This window comes from Eptesicus fuscus, chromosome 2 (genome assembly GCF_027574615.1).
Source record: "Eptesicus fuscus isolate TK198812 chromosome 2, DD_ASM_mEF_20220401, whole genome shotgun sequence".
NCBI lineage: Eukaryota > Metazoa > Chordata > Mammalia > Chiroptera > Vespertilionidae > Eptesicus > Eptesicus fuscus.
This window is the reverse complement of record NC_072474.1, coordinates 110492014-110502906: the sequence shown is the minus strand read 5'-3', so window position 1 is coordinate 110502906 and position 10893 is coordinate 110492014. Positions and strand designations below refer to the sequence as shown.

Sequence of the window (10893 nt, the reverse complement as noted above, 5' to 3'; positions counted from 1 at the left end):
CCTCCGCGCGCGCCCGGAATCCAGCGGGCCGCCCGCCACCCCAACCGGCCGGTCCTTCGCCCAGGGCTGGGGAGGGGCGCAGGGGACGCGCCGCTCGTCCTCGCGCTCCCCACCCTCCGCGCGCGCGCGCGCCGCCAGCCGAGCGCGCATATTAATGAGGGGCGGGGCCCCCGAGGGGGCGGGGCCCCGGGGCGCGGCGGCCTCGCGCCAGCGCGAGCTGGGACGCACCGCGGGGGGCGGGGCGATTGTGAGGTGGCGGTGACGCACGTTCCGGGGTTCTTAAGCGGCGCGGGCGGCGGTGGCGGCGGCGCCCGAGCCGGTCTCGGGAGGTGGCGGTGGCCGCCGAGAGGGGTGGCGGGGCCGAAGTGGGTGCCCCAGCCTCAGTCACGGTGTCCCTCCCTCCCTGACTCCCCCCCCCCCTCCTTCCACCACGGCCGCGCCGCCCCAGACCCGGCGGCTCCTTCGGCGGGCAGCGGACGGGGCGCGTCTCCTCTCCCGTTGCCGCCGGCCTGATAAATGAGGGACTTCGGGTTCGGGGTGCTGCAGATCGCCCCGCTCAGAAGCGGCAGCCCCGCGTCCCTCTTCGGCGGCGGGACGTACCGTCCTTACGCCGCGGGGCCTCCCGCGGCCGCCGCCCCGCCGCCCTCCGCCACGCCCTTCGGCCCGCTCTCGCCGCCGCCGCCGCCGTTGCCTGTCACCGGGCTCTCGGAGGCCGCCTCCCCCTTCCCCGTGCCCCTCGGCTGCGGCCGCGCGGGCAGCTCGGCCGCCGCTTCCTCTTCCTCCCAGCTCCCGGCGCACCCGCAGACCATGCAGGATGAGCTGCTGCTGGGGCTGACACAGCAGCCGGCGCGGCCGCTCTCGGGGGCGGCGGCCGCGGAGAAACTCCCCAACCACCACCCCGGCGGCGGCACGAACGCGGGTGTGACCCACCTCCTCCCCTCCCAGGACTTCAAACCGAGTCTGCACCTCCCCGCCTCCTCCTCCGCCTCCTCCTGCTGTGGCTGCCGCACCTCCTCCCCGCAGGACTTCAGTAAGCGGCAGCAGCAGCAGCTGAGCAGCCAGAAGAGGAAAGAGTTCAGCCCTCCCCGCCTTCCCCACCCTCCGGACTCGCAGCCGCCGCCGCCGCCGCCGCTCCACTGCCCCGGCCGGTTCAGCCCGCCGCCGCCGCCGCCGCCCGGCCCGCCCCTCCAGCCGGCGCCGCTCGCCCAGCGCCCGCAGCCGTTCAGCCTCCCGCACCCGCCGCACCTCCCGCCGCAGGACTTCGCCCCGCGGCAGCGCCCGGCCGACCTGCCCTCGCTCCCGCAGCTCCAGCCTTCGCCGCCCGCTGCCCCGCGGCGCCGCCACGGAGGCGCGGGCAGCCCTCGCAGGACCCCGGCCGCGGGCGAGGGCAGCGCCGCCGAGCCCTCCAATGCGGGCTTGGCCCCCTCGACGCCGCCGGTGAACCCTGCGCCGGGCTCCATGGAGTCGCCCAACCACCCTCTGCTCAACAGCCCCGGCAGCCTCCTCCCCGGCGGGGCGCTGGGCGCGGGCGCCTTCAGCAGCCTGCAGAGCCCGGACCTTCCGCACCCGGGCGGCGGCGGGGGCGGGGGACCCCCCGGAGGCGGAGGGGGAGGCGGCTCCGCGTCGCCGCCGCCGCTGCCCGGCTTCGGCACCCCCTGGTCGGTGCAAACCGCGTCGCCGCCGCCCCAGCCCCAGCCGCAGCCGCCGCCGCCCCAGCCCCAGCCGCAGCCCCAGCAGCCGCCGCCGCCCCAGCAGCCGCCGCAGCCCGGCTCGTCCACTGCCACCCCGGGGGGCGGCGGCGGCGGCGGCGGCGGCTCGCTCAGCGCCATGCCGCCGCCCAGCCCCGATGCGGAGAACGGCTTCTACCCCGGGCTGCCGTCGTCCATGAACCCGCCCTTCTTCCCCAGCTTCTCGCCCGTGTCCCCGCACGGCTGCGCGGGGCTCAGCGTGCCGGCCGGCGGCGGGGGCGGCGGCTTCGGCAGCCCCTTCTCGGCGGCCACGGTGCCCCCGCCGCCCGCCCTGAACGTCCCCCAGCAGCCGCCCCCGCCCGCCGCGCCGCAGCCCAGCCGCCGGTCGCCCGTCAGCCCGCAGCTGCAGCAGCAGCACCCGGCGGCCGCCTTCCTGCAGCAGCGGAACTCCTACAACCACCACCAGGTACGGGGGCCGGGCGCGCGAGCGTGGACCCCGGGGACGTGGGAGCGAGTGGCGGGGCGGCCGCGGGGGCGGACGGGGTGCGGGGACGCGGGACGGCTCCGCTTGGCGGGTCGCGTTGGGAGCCGGCTGGTGCCCCTCGAACACCGGGAGCCCGGTGGGGCCGGCGGCTCTCGCGCCCCTCGCTGCCGCCCACCGGCGACCCCGACCCGCGGACGCCCGGGGTGGGGGTGGGGGGCCGGGAGGGCGCTGTCGGGTTCCCGGGGCCGGAGAGTGGCGGCGGGGACCGGCTGGGGGCGCGGAGCCGGCGGGCGCGGGCGGCGGGAGCGAACTTGGAAAAGGAAGGACGCGGTTCCTGGGGACGGTGCGTGTGTCGGGTTTGTTTCGGAACCGGCCGGCGTGGGGCTTCGCGGAAGAGGCGGGGGCGGCCGGACCGGGGTCCAGAGCGGGGCGGCCGGGCTGCTGCTCCCGCAGCCTCCGCGCCGTCGGGGGATTTCCTTAACCGGCCACCCGGCCCGGTGCCCCCGATGCGCCGCGGCGGCCTCCGCGCTGGACTCGCTCACGCCGGGGGCCAGGGTGCGGGTGTTCACGCCGAACCGAAGTCCAGTCCGGGATCGATCGGTGTGCAGCCCGGAGCGGGAGGCCCTGGGCCGGCTCCGCGGACCCAGCCGCCCTGGGTGACGGGCGTTTCTAGGTCGAGTGGGTCGTGTGATTATGAACGTCTGGCCCACGGGGTGGTCGTTCATCCGGGGCCTTCTCGACCGAGTTCCTCCTGCCTGTCCCCGGGACAGTGTCCGAGCGCCCACGGGCCGGCGAGCGGAGCCGGAGGGTTCGGTGCGTTTCCGAAATGGTCCGCGTTGGCTGGGGGCGTCCCGCCGGGTCAGGCCATTTCCCGACGGGGCCCTGAGCGAGCAGCGGAGTCGGACCAGGGCTCCGACTCCTGCAACTTTTCCCATTGACCCAAGTGCCCGGCGATGAGCCAGTTTACTAGTGAAGGGTGAATGCCTATCTCAATTTAACAAAAGTGGCAGTTAACAGTCTATTTAAATTAACCAGAGTAACAGTTAACAGTTGTTTTTTGTTGTTGTTGAATCACAGGTTTCTCCCTGAGAAAGGAGAATGTGGTCAATGAGGATTGAACATGGGGAATTTTGAAACAATACTCCACTTTTTTCATGATTTGCATAATTTTTAACTGGAAACTTGACACAGAAAATTTTAGGTGTTTTTTTTTTTTTTTTTTTGGAGTTTCTGAAGACATGATGTAGATTGTAGAACCTTGGAAAACCATATGCCATGATCCATATTTAGCTCTAAGCTGTTTTTTTTGTTGTTGTTTTTGTCAAAAGGTGGGTCTGGCAGTGGGGTGTGAGAGGTGGCAACCGCTGTCACATGGAATTTAGGTCACTCGAAGGGAACTTGGAGCCTGTATCGGTGACAAGCGGTTTCTCCATGGCCCCTTAGCTGTGTTTTTGAACTGTGTGGAGGGTGAAACTGTTGTAGTATATATTCATCATTATATTCCCATTCGAATTAATTTTTAAAATAGATACTATGTATCAAGTTTGGTTTCTTTGTCTTGTAAAAAACAGGTTTATTTGAAGGATGCTGTATTTTTTGACTTACAGTAGCTACATGGTTCATACTTGTTTTGGCTACAAGTTAGCACAAAATTGTTAAAGTATAAGTTTATTGACCATATAATTGCTAGCAATAAAAACATTTTAAAAACCTACAGTTAATAGGCTTTTGGTGTATTTTCCATTCATTGATGACATAACGTTTTGCCATAGATCCTAGTTTTTAGTACAGTTTACTTTTGAAAATGAATGAAGTTAATGGAGACTTGTATTATTAGGATCTTTACTAGAATAGTCAAATAGTTGTTTATTTTTGTATATCTCAGTGGATCCACCTATGGGTGACATTAGATAATTGCTTAACAGTTCATGGATAATTAAGTGAAAAGAAACAAAAACATTTTAAAAGAAGCTACACTCAATCTGGAATAAAAGATCTTAAAAGTACAGTAAACAGTACAGAAAAGGACATATTTCCTATATTGTTCCTATCCCAAAAGGCCTTTATTAATTTGTACAACAGAATAATACCAAACCTTATTATTCACTTTTGCAGCGATGCAACTTGTTTTGGCAAACTAAAGTCTAAATATTTCACCCATATGGTTGATATATTTTGATTAATAAAGATCATGCTTTTAGTTGTATACCTAATGGAATCTGGTTGCTTTAAGATCAGAATGTAGGGTATATTTTTAAGGATCTTCAGAGTTAATTTCAATTTAAATGTATATCTCATGTATATGGTTCTCTCTGAAGGGAAAAAAAAAAGTAACCACATGCTTCCATTTTAGTCATTGTCATTAAATATCTGCCTGTTCAGTATAATTTATAGTAGGCAAGAGGATGAAAACTGCCTCACATTAAGCTAATATTTTATTATAGCAAGATCTCAAGCCTATTACTTTTTGTTAACTAGCTAAGGATATATTCTGTGTATTCTATATTTCATTTTTTTAAATCTTAGCTCAGGTCTAAAATTTGAATTTCAATAATAAGCTCTTTAAATGCCTGTAATTTAAAGAGTTATGTTTTCCTCAGCCTCTTCTGAAACAATCTCCTTGGAGCAACCATCAGAGCAGTGGCTGGGGCACCGGAAGTATGTCCTGGGGAGCAATGCATGGCCGAGATCATCGTAGAACTGGAAACATGGGGATTCCAGGAACTATGAATCAGATATCTCCACTGAAAAAACCGTTTTCTGGTAATGTCATAGCACCACCGAAATTTACTCGTTCTACTCCATCACTGACGCCAAAATCTTGGATTGAAGATAATGTGTTCAGAACAGACAACAATAGTAATACACTCTTACCCTTACAGGTAAGAATGGTATGTAAATGGCTTATTTCTAATGTTAATCTTTCAGAATTGGAAACAGAGTGGTGGTAGCAGTAGTATGGTGAAATTAATGGATTAAAAAAGAGAAAGTTTTTGTTTTTAATCATATATAATTTCATTATCAAAGGGTAAAATACCTAGATGAAAATTGACACTATAAACAATCTATAAGCACACAATAGTAAATAAGCTTCAAAAAAAAAGGAGAAAAACCTGCTGCATTTCTTAAATACATATTGAAACTTTTAATTGGCAACTTCTTAAGACTGCCTTAATTTATTAATCTTTAATGGGCCACCAAAATGAGTTTTTCCTACAATACATCTAAACTAAAATGTTTGTAATTATGAATAGATTTGGCTATGATCAGCTGTAGTGTATTAGAATATACTTAGTACAGCTGTGATTATGGCAAAATAATATGGCTTTTTACATAGCATTAAATTTTGTCTTCACTGGTTCAATGACTATTTTTTTCTAAATGTGGCCTAGTAGTTATAATGATTGACAATTTTTCAGGCCTTTTAGTATTTTGCTGATATTGCAGGTTAATGAAACTCTCTTATGGCTATTTAAAATTAGGTGGTTTTTGTGTGTGTGTGGTGTGTGTGTTTTTCAAATGAGATTGTTGTTTTTTCCTGAAACCTTTAGAAAAAGGAATAAAGAGAGAAAGAATTTTGGTTTTTGTTTTATTTTCTTCCTTTTTTTGTGTGTGGGTGGGTATGGGAAAGAGAACTGCATATTTCTGATGAAAACTTCTATGCTGTTGAAGGTGAGATCTAGTTTGCAGTTGCCAGCTTGGGGCTCAGATTCACTCCAAGATAGTTGGTGCACTGCAGCCGGAACATCCAGAATAGACCAGGTAGGCTGCACAGTGTATATTTTTCAGGACTTTGGCTAGGAGTTTAGTAGTATTTACATTAAGAGGAGGATTTATTACTTACTTTCAGTATCTATTTAAGCATATGTCAGAGAGCATTAAAGCAATTTATTTTTAAAGGGTCACTTAAACTAATATAAAATGCTTCATTTTTATATTTAAATGTAATTCATAATAATTTTATATTTCCAAAACATAATAAATTAGTTTTTGAAAAAAAGGAATTATATACCCAAGAGCACCTGGCTTTAAACATCAGTCAAATGGAACAAATATTTTATCTCCTTTCAGAATTATTTGCAATTAGACACAAAATCCTGTTTTTACTTAATCTCCAACTTTACAATTTCATCAATGTTTTACATAATTTTTAGTAATGTTTTTCATAAACCTTGCTACGTTGGTCTTGATAAGCTTCCTTAAAAAGCCCTATCTTAGTTTAGCTTTTTCAACTTGATGAAAAACTTGGATACAGTATTTTTTCTGAATTTTGTTACTGCTCTTAAATATTATCTTCTTCCAAATAATCAGTTTCTCTGGGAAAAACCCTGAGCCAGAAGACTGGGAGGCATTCTTAATCAAATTACTATCAAGCCCTTATACAAAAGGCTATTTCTCTTCCTGCAGACTAAATTTGAATGCATACTGGGCACTGGGTGATGAGAATTATTACAGGACACGTAGAAATCTCAGTCCTGTGCATGAGGGTTCTCTTCTACAGAACCCAGGTGTGAGCAGAGTTGACACTATGGAGCTGTTATCCGTAGCTAAGGCTCTTCCTTAGTTAATTTATCAACATGGGGTTATTTTATAAGTAAGGACTGTATAAACAGATTAATAATATGCTTGTAACTAGCATTCTAACCTGGAGGGTTAGCAGTAACTTTAATAATCAAGCATTAGCACTTGTTTTAGACAATTCTCACCTATTTACCAAAGTAGTCCTGCCAGGATCTTCACTTAGAAATTAAGTAGCTGTTTCATGTAATGTGTAACTTATTGTCTTGCTAATGTAAGTTAGCTGTCCATCTATTTCTACTCTCCTTTTCACCTTGGTTCCTTTAGGCCCTATCAATGTCATTTTTATGATAGCATTTTTATGTCATTTGTATTGAATATATAAATGCCTAGGAAATGGTGTGTTAGAAGAGAAAAATAATAATTATTTTGAAGGTGGCAAGAGACGCATTTTTAGAACACAAGAGACAAAAATATTCCAAGATAATAGGATACACATAAGAGAGGGATATACTGTATGTCTCCAGAGAAGGAAGACAAATTAGCTGCTATATAAAGGGTCTATGGGTTGGTGGGGGGAGCATATGTTGAGAAAATAGGTTATTGAGATGGTGTCAGTTGTTGGAATGCTAGAGAGCAGAGGTGATAAGGAAAGGCCAGTTTGCAAACTGGGCTCTGCAGAGGTGCCCCTGGGGCTGCCCCAGGGCAAGGACCTCTAACCCTCCCATGTAGACCACAATCAAAGCCACTCTGCTCTTACCTATTTTATAACCTAGGGTTTTAGATAAATTCATTTTGGTAATTAAAGATTTTTTATTGTTGTAAATTGCTGAGATATTGGCATTCCCTGTGGACTCTTGACCAAGAGGTGTGATGTTATAAGTTGAAACAGCGATGAAAACAAAAAGATAGTGAAAAGTGAACTAAACGAGAAGGAGGTTTGAAACGTGAATCACCTTCCTCTGCCTTTCACCATGTTTATGACATTGTACCACAGTTCATGGGCCTTCATCTGTTTGGGTCATTATTATGAGAGGACCTTGAAGTAGGTCATGTAAGACCTTTTTAGTTCTTACACCTCCTCTGGTCTCTTTTGGCCATTTCTTTTCCTCCCTCCTCCCTGTACTCTGCTACCCATCCCTCCGCCTTATTTTTAGAATCCAAGGGCCTTGGTTTATGGGGGTTGAAGGGGATGGGTATTGGTCCCAAGCCCTAGGAGTGTAGTGTATGACTTTTCAATGTTATTGTGGTCGTCTTTTAGTACCCTAACGTTACTTACACAAAATTTGTTCTGTGTTTTATACGATAAAAGGTTGAGGTATTTGAAGTTGAGATTCTTAAAAATATAGCAGCAGCTACAAACTACAATTGGTATCTTAAACTGTTGGGTGGTTCCTCACTATGTGGCAAAGTTAAAATTATAGAAAATACTTAAGCACTTAAGTATCTGGAGGGATTATTTTCATCTCTAATCTTTTTGCATTAAATACAACATTTTAATACTAAAATTTTAGTTAAAATACATTATTTTAAAACAATTAAGTTTTCATTTCCTTTAGTATCAAATTGATTAGGCCTAAAAAAATACTAAATTCTAGAATTGAAGTCTTAATTCTTATACCTGGATACTTCAGGCCTTACCTATAATTGAATTCAGTAAAAGGGAAAGAAATAGTTTTGTAGGTTGATTTTATTTCAGATGTATGTAAAATTTTTTGGGTTGGCATGACCTTATTTGAAATAATTTTTATGGAAAAGGGTCAAATTAAAAAATTTTAAAAAACAAATACAAATTGTTCTGCATATTTCTGACTTTAAAATGAATATTATACAGACAGTCCTCGGGTTACGTTGGACTCCACGTATGTCGTTTTGTCGTTACACCACCATCTCCCATTTACTTATAAAAAAAAAGTTCCATCATTTCAATGCATGTACATATGTGCTTTATGTGTTTTATTATTTATTTACCACAAGGTCAGGAATTGTTATCTTTCTTTTAAATTTTTTTTTACTGTTTCACTTCATTACTGCTGTGTATGTGCTCCATGTGAGTGACATCGGTGCTTATGTAGGTGGGTTCCGATTTACGGCAAAAATCGCGTTATGTCGTGCCATAGGAACGGATCTCTGACGTAACCAGAGGACCTACTGTATTTCTGCTAAAACGTTAAGGCTAAGAATTACTTTTCTTTAAAACTCTGTTAGCTAGTTACTCTTGCAAGAAATCATATTCAGAAGTGTGAATTGTAAATTACCTTAATATTGAATTTCCTTTATTTTCTTTATTGATTAAGGTATTACATATGTGTCCTTACTCCCCTATTGCCCCCCACCTCCCCCCCACTCATGCCCTCACCCTTTCGGTGTATGTGCCCATTGGTTAGGCTTATATGCATGCATACAAAGTCCTTTGGTTGATCTCTCCCCCTTACCCCCACCCTCCCCTACCTTCCCTCTGAGGTTTGACAGTCTGATCGATGCTTTTCTGTCTCTGGATCTGTTTTTGTTTATCAGTTTATGTTGTTCATTATATTCCCCAAATGAGTGAGATCATGTGATATTTATCTTTCTCTGACTGGCTTATTTCGCTTAGCATAATGCTCTCCAGTTCCATCCATGCTGTTGCAAATGGTAAGAATTCCTTCTTTTTTACCGCAGCGTAGTATTTCATTGTGTAGATGTACCACAGTGTTTTAATCTACTCATCTGCTGATGGGCACATAGGCTGTTTCCAAATCTTAGCTATGGTAAATTGTGCTGCTATGAACATAGGGTTGCATGTATCCTTTCTGATTGGTGTTTCTAGTTCCTTGGGATATACTCCTAGAAGTGGGATCACTGGTTCAAATGGGAGTTCCATTTTGAGTTTTTTGAGGAAACTCCATACTGTTCTCCACAGTGGCTGCACCAGTCTGCATTCCCACCAGCAGTGCACGAGGGTTCCTTTTTCTCCGCATCGCAACACTTGTCATTTGTTGATTTATTGATGATAGCCACTCTGACAGGTGTGAGATGGTATCTCATTGTCGTTTTGATTTGCATCTCTTGGATGATTAGTGACTTTGAGCATGTTTTCATATGTCTCTTGGCGTTCCTTATGTCCTCTTTTGAAAAGTATTTAGGTCCAATTGTCCATTTTTTGATTGGGTTGTTTATCTTCCTTTTGTTAATGATTTTGAATTTACTTTAAATATTAAGGTTGCAATATATTTGTTCATTAACACTTAAATATTTTAAATCAAAGAGTAAATATACTGGTAGCTGAGGTTATTACAAGTTTTTATATGGCCCATCAGTTCTCTGTAAACAAAACAACATCAGGCCTTTAAAACTGTAATAGAGCCCATGAAGCCTATAAGATGTGTGCTGCCCTGTCCTCTAGCTGAGCGATTATCAATATATTCAACTCTAGATTTTTGTTCTTATGGAAGTTCTGCCTGCAGTTTTTGAGCATGTCACATGAACCACCTTGAATAATTGAAGGCATTTTCACCAGTCTTTAAAATTTAGCTTATAATGATAATGTGGGCTTCTCTTTCAGAAAAATATATTATTTGGAGTCTTTATTCACCTTATACACACACACAAAAAAAAATGTACTCTATTCAACCAAGACCAATTTTTTATTTAATAAAGGATTTCTTAAACTGTTGTGGTTAAACTAGATGAGCTTTAGGGACATTGGTAGTTACCAAACCTTACACCTACTGAAAATGAAAGAGAACGGGCTCTCTTACACATACAATATATGTGTATTATTACACATACAAATTATGTGTATCCTGTGTCCAGTTCTTTAATTATACTTGATATATTCTTATACCAATATTTTCTATTGCCTCTCCATTTTCTTTAACCCTTTCATACTAGAATAGCTTTGGCCATTTGGGGTCTTTAAAATAAAAAAATAAAAAAAAAACAGAATCACTGTTATAGCATTTTTATTATCAGAATAATAGAGAATTTAAAAAATGAATGTTCATTATGTATGTGGTAGTGTAATACTATTCTTGACCATTGAAAAGTGAAAGTCCAGTGGGATGAAGAGAGGGGGTATCTGTTTGGAACAACTACAGAATATGAGAGTGCTGGGTTGTGTAGTAAGGCAGAGTGGCAGAGCATAAACTGCTAATACCATGCAATAACAGTGTGTGATGAGGAGTGGATAATCAGTATTAAAATTGAGGAAAATATTAGCAC

At 46.9% G+C, this 10893-nt stretch overlaps 1 protein-coding gene across 7 annotated transcripts in view; it reads left to right on the top strand.

Moving 5' to 3' along the window:
• The first annotated feature begins 486 nt into the window (after positions 1-486).
• Positions 487-10893, top strand: part of CPEB2 (cytoplasmic polyadenylation element binding protein 2) — a 62229-nt gene continuing 51822 nt past the window's right edge. The window contains exons 1-3 of one of the 7 annotated variants that reach the window (XM_054708099.1): positions 487-2154; positions 4773-5054; positions 5845-5934. In XM_054708099.1, the coding sequence (XP_054564074.1) occupies positions 517-2154; positions 4773-5054; positions 5845-5934 (2010 nt within the window). In that variant the 5' untranslated portion in view covers positions 487-516. The remainder of the gene's footprint in view (positions 2155-4772; positions 5055-5844; positions 5935-10893) is intronic. The other 6 variants (XM_054708109.1, XM_054708106.1, XM_054708111.1 and 3 more) reach the window with 6 other exon arrangements.